Source organism: Natrix helvetica (genome assembly GCF_964273705.1).
Source record: "Natrix helvetica genome assembly, chromosome: 13".
Lineage (NCBI taxonomy): Eukaryota > Metazoa > Chordata > Lepidosauria > Squamata > Natricidae > Natrix > Natrix helvetica.
The window spans coordinates 6,906,676-6,925,857 of NC_138557.1; the positions used below are offsets into that span (position 1 = coordinate 6,906,676).

The following is a 19,182-nucleotide window of genomic DNA, read 5'->3' on the forward strand; positions in this document are numbered from 1 at the left end:
AACACGGGAAGTCTTTAAGAAGATGTTGGATAGCCATTTGTCTGAAACGGTATAGGGTTTCCTGCCTAAGCAGGGGGTTGGACTAGAAGACCTCCAAGGTCCCTTCCAATTCTACTATTGTATTTTACTGTATTATCTGACGTTGCCTAGCCTGCAGCTTTTCCTCCTGTGTCCCTAAAGTCATGGCCATAGGCTACTAGAGGGTTATTCACAGAGATATATGGAATTGCTGGTTGTTACAAAAATAAGAATGGGGACAGACTTTCAAAAATGTAAACATTTTTTTAAAAAACACAGGGATTCCAGGAACAGCCTTTCCGGCATCTGACTTCATACATTTACTTTGCTCTGGTTTTCTTGGAACTGCTGTTGTGCTGTTTTACAGATCCGCCACCTTTCTTTTCCAAAATTAGCAATGACTCAGTAAGTAGCTGAATTTTGGATTGTTCTTTTCTAGAGCTTGGAATAAATTTTAGTCTAGTAGTTGGTTGTAAAATCATTTTAAAGATTTTAGACCTTAGCGTTTATAACAGAAGGACACCATGGGTTCTTTCCGAGCTCCCTCTCCCTTTCCATCCCTCCCTCTCCCTCTCTCTCGTTCCCTCCCTCTTTCACCCTCTCTCTACCTCCCTCTCCTCCCTCCCTCTCTCCCTCCTCCCTCTTTCACTCTCTTTCTCTGCCTTTCTCCCTCTCTCTCCCCTCCTCTCCCTCTCCCTCCCTTTCTTTCTCTCTCTCATTCCCTCCCTCTTTCTCCCTCTCTCTCCCTCCCTCTCTCCCTCCTCCTGCTTTCTCTCTCTTTCTGTCTCTCCCGTCCTCTTTCTCCTCCTCTCTCCCCCTCCCTCCCTGTTGATGTGTGCAGAGTTTGACAATTGTTCTTTTCTTTAAACATTTGCAGAATCCTTGTCCTGAATCCGGAGCCTCTTTCGTTTCCAAAATCACATTCTGGTGGTTTGCTCGGTAAGAATTCAAACAATCTCCCCCCCCCCCTGGTGACACACACAAACACACACACAGCCGTTTTTATATTTATAGATCCAAGACCAAACCCAATAACAGATTAATCTATCCCATACCATTTTTTCCTCTTTTGTGATTTTTTTTTTCTACAGGTTGATCTGGAAAGGGTACTGGACTCCATTACGGCCAGAAGACCTGTGGTCACTAGCAAAAGAGAATTCTTCTGAAGAAATCATGGAGAAGGTCAAAGATGCTTGGGATAAACATTGTCCAAAAACTAAACAGTAAGTTCCTTGAATTTGTGTCCATTTTTCTTGCTTTCCCTATTTATTTTAAGAAATGTGCAGGTAATCCTCAATTTACAACAATTAGTAGAGCAACCGTTTGAAATTACAACGGCACTGAAACGAGTGACTTACAACTGGTCCTTGCTCTTACAACCTTTGCAGTATCTTCACGTTCAACAAAATTCAGATTCTTGGCAGCCAGATGTTTGAACCCCAATGAAAAATATAATGAAACATAAGAAAGCCCGCCTTGCAAAAGAACAGTGGTGAATCCAGTGGTTTTTCATGCTACGTTCATGATCCCTCCCCCTCCATTTTTAAATTTTATTTATTTATTTGTTTACCCATTCAATTTTTAGGCTGCTATAGTCTCTCCTATAAGATGACTCTGGACAGCTTTTTAGCTCTCGGTCTCTTCCTATTCCTCTTTTAATCGGATTTTTCTTAGGTGGAGAGATTTAACAACTGGTCAAATGCTGAAAATGACACTCAAAAGATGCTCGTTGTTATGTGTTTCCTGCAGAATGACCAAATTTGCGAGATTTAAAAGAAGGCCAACTCAGAGAGAAAATGCAGATGAGACTGCCATCTTGCTCCAACCAGAAGCTAGCAAAAGCAAAGAACTTCTAAAAAATTTCTGGACTGTTTTTGGAACTTATTTTCTTCTGGCGACCCTCTGTTTGATCACCTGTGATGTCTTCTTGTTTTTGGTTCCAAAGACACTGAGGTATGTGGACATAAAACTTTGTTTCCGAAGGCGGATTAATAAAGTTCTTTGCGCGTCATCTAATCCAGGGGTGACCTTCAAATTTTTTCCCTACCAGTTCTGTGGGCCAGGGGTGGGTTCCGTCAGCCACTACTACCGGTTTGCTTGATGCACTCTGTGCGCATACGTGCAGTGCAATAAAAATTGTTGGGCATATCTTTCTCTCCATGTGTGCTTCCGTGCTGTAATTGCTGATTGCTGTTTGTTTGAGGTCTGCCTATAGTATGTGTAAGTATATATTTTTTGTAGAAAAAAACCCCCACTATTTAAATACAAACCTCTGTTTACTATATTTGCTCTTGGGTTCTCTCACATAGTCACACTGTGCGCACTCTGACAGATTTTAGGGTCAGGCATGAAGAATCAGGACTATAGGTTAAATGGCAGTTAAGAAGATGGATTGCTCAAGCTTATACAGAAGAATCGAGTCAACTAATAGTCATCACTCAATTGTCTCTAGATAACACTCAACAGAATTCAACATGGGTTGGACTTGGATTTTGTGGGAACGTAGTGATTCTAGGCTGATAACTCACTTCACTCTGCTTCCCGAGTTCTACCTGCTCTTTTCCTATATTTAGAGATCCCTGGCCTATGTTATAAGCTACAACTAAACTACATTCAACTAACACAATTAACTTGGTGGCTAATTTAACCCGGTTCTCATTCTAGGATAGTAGAATTACCTTGATTCTTCTTGCAGTCTTTTCCTAGATTTTATCAATGACCAAGAAGCTCCTCTTTGGATAGGTTATTTCTATGCTGCTGCGATGTTCCTTTTGGCTTGTCTGCAGACACTGTTTGAGCAGCGGTACATGTATATGTGTTTCATGCTGGGCATGAGGTTAAAAACAGCCATCACGGGCCTTGTTTATCGGAAGGTAAATCATGCTCTAGGTTGACGATATTTTTTTAACTCTGTGGTGCTCTTGGGAAGTACATCTAGACGAGTGGTGGGATTCAAATTTTTTTACTACCAGTTATGTGGGCGTAGCCTGGTGGGTGTGGCTTGGTGGGCATGGCAGGGGAAGGATACTGTAAAATCCCCATTCCCTCCCCACTCCAGGGGAAGGATGCTGTAAAATCTCCATTCCCACTCCAGGGGAAGGATACTGCAAAATCTCCATTCCCACTCCAGGGGAAGGATACTGCAAAATTCCATTCCCTCCTCACTCCAGGGGAAGGATACTGCAAAATCCCCATTCCCTCCCCACTCCAGGGGAAGGATACTGCAAAATCCCCATTCCCTCCCCACTCCAAGGGAAGGATACTGCAAAATCCCCATTTCCTTCCAACTCCAGGGAAAGGATACTGTAAAATCCCCATTCCCTCCCCACTCCAGATGAAGGTTACTGCAATATCTCCATTCCCTCCCCACTCCAGGGGAAGGATACTGCAAAATCCCCATTCCCTCCCCACTCCAGGGGAAGGATACTGCAAAATCCCCATTCCCTCCCCACTCCGGGGGAAGGATACTATAAAATCTCCATTCCCTCCTCACTCCAGAGGAAGGATACTGTAAAATCCCCTCCCCACTCCAGGTGAAGGTTACTGCAAAATCCCCATTCCCTCCCCACTCCAGGGGAAGGATACTGCAAAATCCCCATTCCCTCCCCACTCCGGGGGAAGGATACTATAAAATCTCCATTCCCTCCTCACTCCAGAGGAAGGATACTGTAAAATCCCCTCCCCACTCCAGGTGAAGGTTACTGCAAAATCCCCATTCCCTCCCCACTCCAGGTGAAGGTTACTGCAAAATCCCCATTCCCTCCCCACTCCAGGGGAAGGATACTGCAAAATCCCCATTCCCTTCCCACTTCTTCTGCTCTGATCCATTCTCATCCATTCTCATCCAAGAAGCTTCAGCTGAAGAACCTCCTTGGTTGAGAAAAGAAACATCTTCAAAGAAAAACCAGAAAGTCCAGTTGCCTCTTGAAAAAGCATCTTTGGGGAAAGCTATGAAGAAAACGACTTGTCACAAGCCCAAAAGACGCAGGTGGAATGTCAAAGCAGCTCAGACACCTCCTTAATTCACATACGTATAAGGGGGGGGGGGGAGAGATGAAGTCCAGATTTGCCCGACTGATATCAGACAAACTAGACAGAACCAACCAAGTCATCAGCTCTATGACACAATTACTTGTATTAAGTGGCTGTAACAGGAGAAGAGATTCCTATTAAGATTTGCTTTCTGTTCTTTAGATCTTGGTCCTGTCCAACGCAGCAAAAAAGTCGACATCCGTGGGTGAGATTGTTAACCTAGTATCTGTTGACATCCAGAAGCTGATGGATCTAATTATTTATTTTAATGGGACTTGGCTTGCTCCTATCCGGATTGTCATCTGCTTTGTCTTCCTTTGGCAGGTAAAACACACACACACACAACTCTGATTGTCTATGGAGATTCTCAGTCATCCAGGTCACGGTTGTCCCAAAGGGGCTTTTTCCGGCAGCAACTGGATTTCCTTGTCTTATTTTGAAGGCGTTTCGCTTCTCATCCAAGAAGCTTCTTCAGCTCTTGACTAATCCATCACGATGCAGTTCACAGACTGTGTGAAGCCAAATCATCCTTACCTAAGCCATATCTTGATATCCCTATATAGTATTACAGTCGTTTTGTATATATTATTCAAAGATCTGGAGGGGTTTTTCCTCCTTCGGATGCCGAAATAGCAATAGCAATAGCTCTTAGACTTATATACTGCTTCTTAGTGTTTTACCGCCCTCTCTGAGCGGTTTACAGAGTCAGCCTATTTGCCCCCCAACAATCTGGGTCCTCATTTTACCCACCTCGGAAGGATGGAAGGCTGAGTCAACCTTGCCCTGATCAGGATCAAACTCCTGGCAGTTGGCAGAATTAGCCTGCAATGCTGCATTCTAACCACTGTGCAGGCAGGAAGGCAGGAAAGAAGGAAGGAAAGAAGGAAGGAAGGAAGGGCAAGAGCATTTAGACTTATATACTGCTTCATAGTGTTTTACAGCCCTCTCTAAATGATTTACAGAGACATATTTCTGTATATTTCCCCCAAGAATCTGGGTCCTCATTTTACCCACCTCGGAAGGATGGAAGGCTGAGTCAACCTTAAGCTGGTCAGGATCGAACTCCTGGCAGTTGGCAGAGTTAGCCTGCAATGCTGCATTCTAACCACTGTGCAGGCAGGCAGGAAAGAAGGAAGGAAAGAAGGAAGGAAGGAAGGAAGGAAGGAAGGAAGGAAGGAAGGAAGGAAGGAAGGAAGGAAGGAAAAGAGCATTTAGACTTATATACTGCTTCATAGTGTTTTACAGCCCTCTCTAAATGATTTACAGAGTCAGCATATTTCCCCCAACAATCTGGGTCCTCATTTTACCGACCTCAGAAGGCTGGAAGGCTGAGTCAACCTTGAACCTGGTGAGAATCGAACTGCCAAATTGCAGGCAGTCGGCAGTCAGCAGAAGTAGCCTGCAGTACTGCACTCTCACCACTGCGCCACCAGGGCTCTTATATTGATGTTCAAATAATTGAATCACTCCTCAGGCTCTCTTCACCTGGCCACTAGATGTCTCCATTGGCTTATTAAAAACGGTGAAAAGTTCAGCCAAGGAAACAGACTTTCAACTTTCTCATGAATATTTCAACTCCGATGCCATTTCCGTACTGTTCAGTAGAAAGAGATGCACAAAAATATTCTGCGTTCTCTTCATTTACATTCTGGTTTCTGAATCCATTAGCTCCTCGGACCCTCGGCCTTGTCTGCGGTTATCATATTTTTAGTTCTCTTACCTCTGAACTTTGGGATCAGCAAGAAGAGGAGCCAGCTCCAGGTATGGCATCTAAAACACTTCCGTTTTCTGGACAATAAGTAAATTTAATTTCCCTCCTTAGCTTGATTTTGTATCCCCTAGTGACTTCCAAAGATGTTGGCCAAGAATTCCTACAAACAGCAAACAGCGGTGGGATTAAAAAATGTTAGCAACCAGTTCTCTGTCCGTTGCTGGGTAGCCGTGGCCATGATGGGCGTGGCCTACTCAGCCTCCTGCACTACTGCTCGAGCCTCCGGGAGAGTGAAAATGGCCTTCCCCAGGCTCCAGAGGATGGAAACGGGTCTGTTTCTGGACTCCCGGCACTTCCGGGAGGCCCGTTTTTCATCCTCTCAGAGCCTTCGCGCGGGCCCTGCACTTACCTCGCATCAAAATGGGCTGCGTGGAGACTCCTGGGAGGGGAGAGGCATGGTGGGCATGGCCAGCCAGTCTTGCAATTACCGGTTCAGCGAACCAGATGTAAAATTAACATCCGGTTCGACCGAACCAGTCCGAACCAGCTAAATCCCACCCCTGACAACAACTAAAAGCCACACTCGTCAGACCCCTTGGGAGTTGCAGTCTGACACATCTGAAGGCCTTCCACATGGAGAACGCTGACAAGGATCACAATTCCTAACTCAGAACATAGTTTGTTTCATTGTTGTCTGTGAACAAAGGAGAATCAGAAGCTACTGAAAGAAGTCATTGATGGACGCATATCTTTAATTTCATATCATTTGCTGGTGGATACAGAATTTTGCTTTGGGTTCTTATAAAATGTTTGATCCTGAGGTTGACCAAATTTGGGGGCCAATGGGTAATTTCAATGTTTTAGGTAGACAACTTCGGTCCAGCTATGACTCTTTGCCAGTGCCTTGTGTGTTTTTCATTATAAATTTACTTACCATGTTGTAAACCACTTCAGTCATGCCAGCTGGGACAATGTAAAACAAAGCAAAGTGAACTTCAAGAGGTAACATAACTTAATAATATCAGAGAAATATGAATCATCTATGATGGATCTTCCAACCAAGGTCAAACACATGCTTGGGAGTGGGGGTTGATCTTCAGAGCTTATGAAATGCAAAAATGGTCAGGGCTGAGCAGAACTCCATGTACGTTTGTGTCTGTGTGTAATGTGAATGATTAGAAGTATGACTAAGTATTACTATTCCAGTTGCCCTGTTGGTGCTACAAACTTGAATTCCATCTTTCAGGAAGCTCAGATAAAGCATAAGGACAGCCGTGCAAGGCTTACAAGCACCATCCTCAGTGCCCTGAAGGTCCTCAAACTTCATGGCTGGGAGAAGAACTTCATAAGCAAAGTGCTGGGCATCCGAACTCAAGAACTTCAAGCTCTCAAGATGTCTCAGTTCCTCTTCTCGGCTTCTCTTGCGTCTTTCCAGTCATCTACTTTTTTGGTGAGCTGTGCAGATTGACCTCCCCATAATGGCATATGATTGGGCTTTGAGAGGGTTTCACCTCTTCTCTTGGATGACTGGATGACTTCCACATCTTGGATGACACTAAGCTAGCAGGAAGAGCCAACACTCCAGAAGACAGGCTTAAGATACAGAAGGATCTTGACAAACTTGAACATTGGGCACTATCTAATAAAATGAAATTCAATGGTGAAAAAAGTAAGGTTCTACATTTAGGCAAGAAAAACGAAACGCACAGGTACAGTATAGGTGGTACTTTGCTCAATAGTAGCAAGGGTGAGAAAGATCTTGGAGTCCTAGTAGACAACCATTTAAATAGGAGCCAGGAGTGTGCAGCAGCTGCCAAAAAAGCCAACACAGTTCTAGGCTACATCAACAGAGGGATAGAATCAAGATCACGTGAAGTGTTAATACCACTTTATAAGGCCTTGGTAAGGCCACACTTGGAATACTGCATTCAGTTTTGGTCGCCACGATGTAGAAAAAGATGTGGAGACTCTAGAAAGAGTGCAGAGAAGAGCAACAAAGATGATGAGGGGACTGGAGGCTAAAACATATGAAGAACAGTTGCAGGAACTGGGTGTGTCTAGTTTAATAGAAAGAAGGACCAGGGGAGACATGATAGCAGTCTTCCAATATCTCAGGGGCTGCCACAAAGAAGAGGGAGTCAAACTATTCTCCAAGGCACCTGAGTGTAGAACAAGAAGCAATGGGTGGAAACTAATCAAGGAGAGAAGCAACTGAGGAGAAATTCCCTGACAGTTAGAATAATTAATCAGTGGAACAACTTGTCTCCAGAGGTTGTGAATGCCCCAACACCCGAAGTCTTTAAGAAGATGTTGGATAGCCATTTGTCTGAAACGGTATAGCGTTTCCTGCCTAGGCAGGGGGTTGGACTAGAAGACCTCCAAGGTCCCTTCCAACTCTGCTATTGTAATTGTAGTTCTCTTGTTGCTTCTCTGCAGATTTCATTCATCATCTTTGCGGTCTACACGTTGTCAGATAAGACAAATATCCTGGATGCTAAGAAAGCCTTTGTTTCTCTTAGCTTGGTCAACATTCTCAATACCGCTCATTCCTTCCTTCCATTTTCCATTAATGCTGTTGTGCAGGTGAGCTTCTTTGACTATGTTGCAGCCCTTGACGTGATGGGTCCTCATTCCAGGCCCTCCAGTTCTACATTTCCAATGGTCCTCCTGCTAGGCAGTTGCTTCAAACATTTGGACACCTCCAAATGGTGCATGGTGTCAACGTATTTTTTGTTCTAGGCAAAAGTTTCCATCCATCGCTTAGCTACCTTTCTTTCTCTTGAAGAATTAGATCAAGCTCAGGTGGACATTGAGTCTTCAGACCGCAGTAAGTATTGGCTTAGTATTTCCAATCAGTGTAAACGTGATTGATTATTCTGAGAATTAAAGACTATTCATCAATAGGTCAGGCATGTTGTGTTCTGACCTAGGCTTCCCAAGATCATGAAGCAGACTCCTCGTCCCAATAAAACCCCTTTTATTTAGGTTCAAGGGAATTCCTCTCCAGCAAAGTCCCGGCAAACAGTCTTTCAAGAGATTTCACAACTACAGACCTTGATCAGGCTTGGAGAGATGCCAGGCCGTTATCTTCCAAACTCCAAGCTGTAGCAGCAATTACTTGGCAAGAAGTCAGAAATAGATCTTCACCCTAATGAATTGAACTAATTGTCTCCTGCAAACTCCCCTCCCCTTTCGCTCCTCTTTATTCCCTACGGGAGGGGACATTCACCGTCCACCTGTGCCCTTACTCCCAAGTTGGCCCTTGTTCCTTAGCTGTTCCCTTTGTCTGGTTACTTTGCATATGCGCACACTGGGAACAGGCTCCAGCTGTTCTTCTGCCCCACTGATCTCGAACTCTGAAGGCAGCTGATAACTGTCGGATGGCTCTGCCCCCCTAATCAAGGAGAGAAGCAACTTAGAAACTAAGGAGGAATTTCCTGATAGCAACAACAATTAATCAATGGAACAACTTGCCTCTAAAAGTTGTGAATGCTCCAACACTGGACATCCATTTGTCTGAAGTGGTGTAGAGTTTCCTGCCTAAGCAGTGGGTTGGACTAGAAGACCTCCAAGGTCCCTTCCAACTCCGTTATTATATATTCCAAAAACTTACAATTCACACAATTATATATGAAAATGTCTACGGGGGCACGGCAGAGGCCTCATAACTGGATGTGCCTGTTCTTTTCTGACTAATATAGAAAGTAAACCATCATCATCCCAAAATGTGTGCTGATTCATGCATTTTTCTGTTAGATCCGAATTCCATCATTGTCACGAATGGAACTTTCAGCTGGTGCAGAGAAAGCAATCCGTGCCTGAATAGGTAAAATTGGGTGCTTCACTGGAAGTACAATTCTCTCCGCCTCCTTTACAGCCGAAGAAACTAGGGAGGGTGCCATCTGAGCCTTTTGCTTTGCCTATAATCCAGCTGTGGGCTATGCTGTCTCTTATCTGACCCTTCCCTTGGCAGCATCTATTGATCCCATCTCTCCCAAGGTCTTTCCCAAATACCAACGAAGGATCATTGGTTTCCCAAAGAATCCCATTCCTGTGCCCAATAATACAGGTAACCCTCGACTTACGACCCCAATTGAACCCCAGATTTCCATTGCTAAGCAAGGCAGTTGTTAAGCGAGCCACTTTTTATGACCTTTGTAGCCACAATTGTTCAGCAAATTGTTGCAGTCATTAAGTCAATCATTTGTTAAGCAAATCTGCGTCCCGCTGTTGACTCTGCTTGTCGGACGACAGCTGGGAAGGTTACAAATGGTGATCACATGACCCCAGGACAGTGCAACTGCCATAAGTACATGCCAGTTGCCGAGCGCCTGGATTTTGATCACGTGACCACAGTTGTACGTGTGAAAACTGGTTAGAAGTCCCTTTTTTTCAGTGCCGTTGTAACTTTGGGGACTAAACCATGGTGGTAAGTTGAGGACTACCTATGTTTTCAATCTGCCTAAATTCATAACATCCACACTGTGGTGGCGCAGAGGTTAAAATGCAGTGTTGCAGGCTAACTCTGCCCACTGTCAAGAGTTCGATCCTGAAGGCTCGAGGTTGACTCAGCCTTCCATCCTTCCAAGGTGGGTCAAATGAGGACCCAGATTGTTGGGGGGCAAGAGGCTGACTCTGTAAACGGCTTAGAGAGGGCTGTAAAGCACTGTGAAGTGGTATATAAGTCTAAGTGCTATTGCTTGCAAAGGAAGGAAGGAAGGAAGGAAGGAAGGAAGGAAGGAAGGAAGGAAGGAAGGAAGGAAGGAAGGAAGGAAGGAAGGAAGGCGCATTGGTGTACGGCTTGAAGATGACTAAGATGTACACTTTTTTTACCTTTACAGGATAGATCTTACTGTACCTCAGGGCAGTCTGTGTGCTGTGGTGGGTCACGTGGGGGCTGGGAAATCCGCCCTGCTCTCAGCATTACTTGGTGAACTGCAAAGGATCGAAGGTTCTGTAGTAATGAAGGTAAAGCACTTTAAAACAGAATATATTCAAGGTGTGGTCAGCCTTCCCCAACTCAAGGACTCTCGGAATATGTGGACTTCAACTCCCAGAATTCTCAGCGATGCCCTCATTGGCTCTGGGAACTCTGGGAACTAAGGACCACTTTGGAAGGTCAACCAGACCGGGACAATCTGCTTTGGGATCAGAAGTAGTATTCAGCCGGTTCGCTCCGGTTCACTCCTTTCTTGCTTTTTCCTTCCTTCCTTCCTTTCTCCCTCTTTTTTCTTCCTTCATTCCTCCAACCTTTCCTCATCTGTATTCCTCTTTCTATCTTCTTTCCCTCCCTCCCTTCTCTATCCTCCATTTTTCTTTCTGTCCTTTTTTCCTGGAGCCCTCCCTTCTCTCTATCCTTTCTTCTCTCTATCTTCCTCCTTCCCTCCCTTGTCTTTATCCTTTCTTCTTTCTATCCTCTTTCCCTCCCTCCCTTCTCTCTATCCTTTCTTCTCTCTATCCTCCTCCCTCCCTCCCTCGTCTTTATCCTTTCTTCTTTCTATCCTCTTTCCCGCCCTCCCTTATCTCTATCCTCCTTTCTTCTCTCTATCTTCCTTCCGTCCCGATGAAATGTGCGAGCACTGCGCATGCACAGAAGGCGGTGCGCTCACATTTGCGAACCGGTAGGGAAGGAAAGTGAGTCCCACCGCTGTTTAGGATTTGTGTGTGTTGTAATTCTAGTGTTTCGGTAGTTTGAGTCACTTCAGTGGTGGCTTTCTATCGGGGGATCCATTCAAAGCAAGAGGACAAACCCAGAGGAACTGACCAATAGCTTTGGGGTGTCAGTTACAAGAAGTGGGCGGACGATCTGGGGAACTCCATAAATTACTGAACTGTAAGTCGTAGACTCTCTCACCATTGGCCACTTTCAAAACTGGGCTTTTGGGGGGGGGGGGCATCACTGTTGGAATTCAAGAATGGCTTGGTAGGACCTCTTTTGGGAGACAGAGAAAGTTTAACTTCAGCCGCTGGAAGTTTACCTCCCTCTCTCTCTCCTTATCAAAGTCCTCTTTCCAGTTCTGGTAACAATTTGATGAGCTTCACTCCTTTTCTTTTTACAGGGCACAATAGCGTTGGTTCCCCAGATAGCATGGATACAAAATGCTTCTGTGGAAGACAATGTCATATTTGGGAGAAAAATGGAGAGGGCGTGGTACAACGAGGTGGTCAAAGCCTGCGGCCTGCAGCCTGACATAGACGGTTTTCCAGCTGGAAGCCAGACAGAAATTGGAGAGAAGGTTCGTGGATCAATACCATGTTATTTATCTATCCAAAAGGAATATGGAATATACACTTGGTTGAGTAGATGGTGGTAGTGTTGGTCTTCCTCTTCCTCTGCTTCTTCTCTTCTTCTTCTTCTTCTTCTTCTTCTTCTTCTTCTTCTTCTTCTTCTTCTTCTTCTTCTTCTTCTTCTTCTTCCTCCTCCTCCTCCTCCTCCTCCTCCTCCTCCTCCTATTCTTCTTCTTCCTCTTCTTCCTTCTCCTTCTCTTCTTCTTCTTCTTCTTCTTCCTCCTCCTCTTCCTCCTCTTCCTCCTCTTCCTCCTCCTCCTTCTCCTCCTCCTCCTCTTCTTCTTCTCCCCCCCCCCCCAATGAAACAAAGGAACTCCCCTAACGGTGGAGTTGTAACTCATAGCGTATCTGCTTTGCACTCAAAGAATTCCAAGTTCTCCACAGGAGAAACACAACCTCTGTTTATTTTAAATAAACCTTTGAGCTCTTTCCCCAAACAGTGTATATTGGGGAAGAGGACCTGGGACCCTCCAAAAGTTGCTAATTCTATCCCCAGAAGATTTAGCTTTAGCGTGATCTATAGTGAGGATCTAAATTGATCTCAAGTGATCCATTCGACACAAAAAACCCATCGGTTGCCCTCTGACACCACTGGGTGACATCGCCAGGTCTCGCTGCTTTAGCAGAGTAAGGAAGATACTCAGAGATGATTCACACCCTGGTCAGTGTCTCTTCGCACGTCTACCATCGGGCAGAAGACATCAAAGCATAGCTAGCCGGACAGATAGGTTTAAAAATAGTTTCTATCCTTGGGCTGTCAGACTCTTACACACAACCACAATCACTCCACGCACACATATGGCTAGTTTTTCTTTTTCTTTCTTTCTTTCTTTCTTTCTTTCTTTCTTTCTTTCTTTCTTTCTTTCTTTCTTTCTTTCTTCCTTCCTTCCTTCCTTCCTTCCTTTCTTTCTTTCTTTCCTAATTACTTGCATAGGGATTATTCTTTATACTATTTATGTTGTTTGTATTTGTTATGATGGATTGCATCACTGAGGCTAAAGCCAATTTCGTTGCATACCTGACGTACAATGACAATAAAGGCTATATACTACGAGAGGGATACTGGGAGGTGACTGAGGACTATTTTTTTTCCATTCAAGGTTTTTTATTTTTTAATAATACAAATTATAAATATTATAGAAATGAAGAGTTGTCCGGGTCTTTTTTTTTTTACATCCTCTCAATTGCATAGTCCTTTTTACATCATGGTTTTGTTTTCCCTTTCAGCCAAATTATATTGTCTTCCATTATTTTTCATCTTTATAGTTATTTCTTTTTCTTAATACCTAAACAATATCTTCCATTGCCCCTTCAAAAATTACACCAAATTATCCTTTCTGATTTTCTCCACCGGTATATTTTGCTATAAACAACATACATACATACAACATACAAGCAACTTAGAACTGGGGAGAAATTTCCTGACAGTTAGAACAATTAATCAGTGGAACAGAAGTTGCCTCCAGAAGTTGTGAATGCCCCAACACTGGAAGTCTTTAAGAAGATGTTGGATAGCCATTTGTCTGAAACGGTATAGGATTTCCTGCCTAAGCAGGGGGTTGGACTAGAAGACCTCCAAGGTCCCTTCCAACTCTGCTATTGTATTGTATTGTATTGTACATCCTCTAATTCAATTTAAGCATAGAGAGCATTTCTTTCACATTTTTTCTACCATGAACAATATTTCTTTATTTCTTAATTAGTATGTAACAATAACAATCTTACTACTATTCTCTCTAGTCTCCTAATAGAACTCTTTCCCCTTCCACTGAGGACTATTTTTATGCTGCCATAGGGCATCAATCTTTCTGGAGGACAAAAACAGAGGCTCAGCCTGGCTCGTGCCGTTTATATGAAGGCCTCAGTTTACCTCCTGGACGATCCCTTGTCTGCTGTGGATGTTCCAATGGGACAGGACATTTTCAACCAAGTTCTTGGGCCAAACGGCTTGTTGAAGGAAAAGGTACTTGGCGTTCCAAACTCTCCTTACTTATCGGAACAGGATCTGATGCCGTACAGATAGTCCTCGACCTACGGCCACAACTGAGCCCAACATTTCTGTTGCCAAGCAAGACAGTTGTTCAGTGAGTTTCCTCCCCTTGCACAACCTTTCTTGCCCCCTTTCTTAAGTGAATCACTGTAAATTGTCAAGTTAGTGACATGGTTGCTAAATTAATCTGGCTTCCCCCGTTGATTTTGCTTGTCATAAGATCACAAAAGGGACCAGTGGTGGGATCCTCCCGGTTTAACAATCGGCTAAGACGCTATGCTTGTTGATCAGAAAGGTTGGCAGTTCAGCAGTTTGAATCCCGCGTAACGGAGTGAGCTCCCATGACTTGTCCCAGCGTCTGCCAATCTAACATTTCGAAAGCACGTAAAAAATGCAAGTAGAAAAATAGGAACCACCTTTGGTGGGAAGGTAACAGCGTTCCGCGCGCCTTCGGCATTGAGTCATGCCGGCCACATGACCACGGAGACGTCTTCGGACAGCGCTGTCTTTTTGGCTTTGAAACAGAGATGAGCACTGCCCTCTAGAGTCGGGAATGACTAGCACTTATGTGCGAGGGGAATCTTTACCTTTAATTACAGTTATAGAAGTGTTGGTGCTAAAGTTGTTCTTATGGGCTTTTCACAGGAGAAGTCTCTTAGGTGTCTAGGCCTCAAAGCCTTCCTACAAAGCTACTGTCAGACAAGCCAAGATAGACCCAGTGCTTAATATTCACCAATTGCCAAAGACTTGTGACTTCAAATCCTAGTACAAAGTTCGGGTTAGATCCTATGGAGACTATAGGTAGTCCTCAACTGACCATACTGGCGACAGCATACAAAGAGAATTTATATCAAATGTTTTATAGATGGTACATGACACCTGAAAGATTAGCAAAAGCGTTTAAGGATAAATCAGCGAAATGTTGGAAATGTCACCAATTGCCAGGAACATATTATCATATGTGGTGAATGTGTAGGGATGCACAAAGCTATTGGGTTAAAATACAAACATGGTTAGAGAAAATAATACATAGAGTTTAAGCCAGAGGTATTTTTATTGGGTATTCTATCAGAGAAATATAGTAAAGAAGATTTGTATGTGATTGTACAAATAATAATAGCAGCTAGAATTGTATTTGTACAAAATTGGAAAGCAGACAAAATCCCATCGGAAGGGGAGGTAATGAAGAAGATATTAGACTGTGCAGAAATGAATAGTTTGACATTGAGAATAAAGGACAAGGAGGAATCAGTGTACTATAGGACGTGGGGGCGATTTTATGAGTGGCTTGAAAAAAGATATAAATAGAAAGAAAAAGGAACAAAACATGAAATAAATATCTCAGATGACACACAATTAAATTAGGGGGAGGGAAAATAAGAAAATATCAAAATGTAAATATACAGGCGGAAAAAATGATCTGAATTGACAAATGTTAAATAGCAATTATAAGAACGTATATCTAAGAATGAATTCGAAAGGAAAAATCCAAAACTTTTTACACACAAAAAAACACCTTATGACCATAATGGAGCATGAAGCATCACGGGCAATAGTGAGAGAGTTACAATTCAGTAATTTATGGAGTTCTCCAGATTGTCGGCCCACTTCTTGTAACTGACACCTCAGAGCTATTGGTCATTACCTCAGGGATTGTCCTCTTGCTTTCCAGACTCGCGTCCTGGTGACCAATACCATCCACATTCTACCCAAAGTGGACAACATCGTCGTGATGGTGAATGGAGAAGTCTCTGAGATGGGCTCTTGGCAGGAACTGATCAGAAAGCAGGGGGCATTTGCAGACTTCTTGAGGTCCCAGAACCTTGAAAAAAAAGAAGACCAGGAATTGCAAGTTACTGCTGGTCCTCCCAAAGGTCATCTATACTTGATGGTTGACACAACTGGGTACTATTATCCATGAATAGACTCGTTAGACTTGGAGCCCCTTCATGCGTTCTGTGGGGATTCTGACGAAACCCTTCACCCAATCTATCCCCGTATTCTTCAAAGGGCTGTTGACCCATAGCAAAAATCATCTGGAAGCTGAGATTGGTAGAAGGTAGAACCAGATCTGATAGAACAGAACAGAATAACAGAGTTGGAAGGGACCTTGGAGGTCTTCTAGTCCAACTCCCTGCTCAAGCAAGGGACCCTATTCCGTTACAGACAAATAGTTGTCCAGTCTCTTCTTAAATCTCCAGTGATGAAGCATCCATGACTTCCAAGGGCAAGCCATTCTTGGCGCTACAGTTATGGCAAGTAGGGTGTGTAGAATTATGCAGTTATGTGATTAGAAGTAGTCATGAAGAAAGGAAGAGAAGCAACAATGGCATCACTGCACAAATAATGTGTAATTTGAGTCATTTAAGACACATAATAGGCGTAGAAATGTTGCATGATTTACTATTTGCAGCTTCCAAATCTGTGTATTTTCTCAACATCAGTGGGTTATTCTTCTATTTTGTCTCTATCATGTCCCTTCTGAGACTTTGGTCTATCTTGACTCCACAGATGCAGGAAACATTAAGTGGACCTCCACAACTCCTGGGACCCACCATGAAACCCCTGGAAAGTAAGTATTTTATTTATGTATTTATATCTCAACTTTATTGTTGTTTTTTTCAAATAACTCAAGGCAGAGAACATTTTTTTTCTTGTTTTCAACATGTTGGAAGAAGCTTTTTTCTGTTATTTTTTTTAAACTTTTGTGGCAAGCCTTTCTACATTGTGAGCCTTAGCTTTCCTCACTTCATCTTTACAGGCTCGGGCTATTTGCTGATATTCTGCCTTAGTTATGTGCCCCTCGTTCCACTTTTTATACTTATCCTTTGTGTCTTTCAAGATCAAGAGAAGCTTTGGCCAAGAGAGACAGCTACAAGCCAACAGAGGAAGAAGGAAGAAGACTGATGGCAGAAGATGAGAAGCAGAAGACTGGACGGGTAAGTCAAAGGATCTTCTTATTTAGTTCGCTGGGAGGGTTGCTCCCCTTTTCGGTAGAAATTATGGGGCTTGCTGTGAGGATGAACTTCACCATTTTATTCAGTGGCGGCCCTTTTTAGCTTTCAAGGGGTTTGGGCTTTCATCCTTTGGATATTATTGTAGAATAGAAAATAGAATAAGAATTAGACTAGACTAGACTAGACTAAAGAGAAGAGAAGAGAAGAGAAGAGAAGAGAAGAGAAGAGAAGAGAAGAGAAGAGAAGAGAAGAGAAGAGAAGAGAAGAGAAGGAATAAGGATAGAATAGAATAAAATAGAATAAAATAGAATAAAATAGATGGAACAAGGATAGGATAGGATAGGATAGGATAGGATAGGATAGGATAGGATAGGATAGGATAGGATAGGATAGGATAGATGGAATAAGGATAGGATGGGATAGAATAGAATAGAATAGAATAGAATAGATGGAATAATGATAGAATAGAATGGAATGGAATGGAATAATAGAGTTGGAAGGGACCTTGGAGGTCTTCTAGTCCAATCCCCTGCCGAGGCAGGAAACCCTACACCACTTCAGACAAATGGTTATCCAACATCTTCTTTAAAACGTCCAGTGTTTCAGCATTCACAACTTCTGGAGGCAAGCTGTTCCACTGATTCATTGTTCTAACTGTCAGGACGTTTCTCCTCAGTTCTAAGTTGCTCCTCTCCTTGATTAGTTTCCACCCATTGATTCTTGTCCTACCCTCAGGTGCTTTGGAGAACAGCTTGGCTCCCTCTTCTTTGTGGGAACCCCTGAGATATTGGACCACTGCTATCATGTCTCCCCTAGTCCTTCTTTCCATTAAACTAGACCTACCCAGTTCCAGATCTGGTCTTACAGATATCATCGCAGGATGGAAGCTGTTCCCAGTAAAGCCGCCTCCTGCAATTGACCGATGGTGTTTTTGTCAATGCCAATTCTTATTTCATTTCTTTGATTTAGGTGAAGATTTCAGTATACCTGGCATACCTGAGAACAGCAGGGTCGTTCTTCTGGGTTTATATTGTGCTGCTGTTTGCCTGCCAGCAAGTTTTCTCATTCTGCCGTGGCTACTGGCTCAGCCTCTGGGCCAACGACCCCCTTTCCAATGGGACGCAAGCTCATACCCAGCTCCGCGTGGGCGTCTTTTTTCTCCTAGGAGTCACGCAAGGTTTGGCCCATTCCCATCTACCACTAAACAAAGAAATGTTTATTTACTTATTCAATGTCTACGGCCACCCAACTCAACCAAGGGACCAAATATATGAGTCAATACTGTATGAATACTGCTAAACCTGGATCCAAATAATTGGATTAGTGGTTAGAGTGTAGTACAGGCAGGTTACTTCTGCTGACTGCCGGCTGCCTGCAATTTGGCAGTTCGAATCTCACCAGGCTCAAGGTTATACTCAGCCTTCCGTCCTTCTGAGGCTGGTAAAATGCAGACCCAGATTGTTGGGGGCAGGAGGCTGACTCCGTAAACCACTTAGAGAGGGCTGTAAAGTGGTATATAAGTCCAAGTACTATTGCTCCTTTCCTTCCTTCCTTCCTTCCTTCCTTCCTTCCTTCCTTCCTTCCTTCCTTCCTTCCTTCCTTCCTAGTTCTAAGTTGCTTCTCTCCTTCATTAGTTTCCACCCATTGCTTCTTGTCCTGTCCTCAGATGCTTTGGAGAATAGCTTGACTCCCTCTTCTTTGTGGCAACCCCTGAGATATTGGAAGACTGCTATCATGTCTCCCCTAGTCCTTCTTTTCATTAAACTATTGACTGTTGACTGTTGTTAATTCTATTAATGAATGATACCCAGAGCAGGGGTGAAATCCAGCAGGTTCTGACAGGTTCTGGAGAACCAGTAGCGGAAATTTTGAGTAGTTCAGAGACCCGACAAATGCCACCTCTGGCTGGCCCCAGAAGATTTTGCAGTATCCTTCCCCTGCCATGGCCACCAAGCCACATCCACAGAACTGGTAGTAAAAAAAATGAATTTAACCACTGACCCAGAGGCCACACTGTTCATATATTGATGTTGTTTTATGTCTATCCAATAAACCATTTTTTAAAAAAGTCCACGAGTCTTAAAATTGCCAAGATTGGGCATCCCTGATTTATTCAATCAATCAATGTATATAGCCACCCATCTCACTATTGCGTGATGATAATCTTGATAAGGAAAAGAGATCTA

General features: G+C 43.5%; 1 protein-coding gene across 1 annotated transcript in view; it reads left to right on the top strand.

Annotated features, from left to right (window-relative positions):
• Window positions 1-19,182, top strand: part of ABCC6 (ATP binding cassette subfamily C member 6) — a 36,059-nt gene that overhangs the window by 7,460 nt on the left and 9,417 nt on the right. Inside the window, exons 5-22 of the mRNA XM_081965738.1 lie at window positions 298-423; window positions 896-957; window positions 1,110-1,241; window positions 1,768-1,971; window positions 2,714-2,891; window positions 4,213-4,374; window positions 5,719-5,811; window positions 7,008-7,211; window positions 8,198-8,344; window positions 8,501-8,588; window positions 9,518-9,587; window positions 10,603-10,729; window positions 11,821-11,997; window positions 13,845-14,012; window positions 15,712-15,913; window positions 16,551-16,611; window positions 16,882-16,978; window positions 17,966-18,173. Of these exons, the coding sequence (XP_081821864.1) occupies window positions 298-423; window positions 896-957; window positions 1,110-1,241; window positions 1,768-1,971; window positions 2,714-2,891; window positions 4,213-4,374; window positions 5,719-5,811; window positions 7,008-7,211; window positions 8,198-8,344; window positions 8,501-8,588; window positions 9,518-9,587; window positions 10,603-10,729; window positions 11,821-11,997; window positions 13,845-14,012; window positions 15,712-15,913; window positions 16,551-16,611; window positions 16,882-16,978; window positions 17,966-18,173 (2,506 nt within the window). The remainder of the gene's footprint in view (window positions 1-297; window positions 424-895; window positions 958-1,109; window positions 1,242-1,767; window positions 1,972-2,713; window positions 2,892-4,212; window positions 4,375-5,718; window positions 5,812-7,007; window positions 7,212-8,197; window positions 8,345-8,500; window positions 8,589-9,517; window positions 9,588-10,602; window positions 10,730-11,820; window positions 11,998-13,844; window positions 14,013-15,711; window positions 15,914-16,550; window positions 16,612-16,881; window positions 16,979-17,965; window positions 18,174-19,182) is intronic.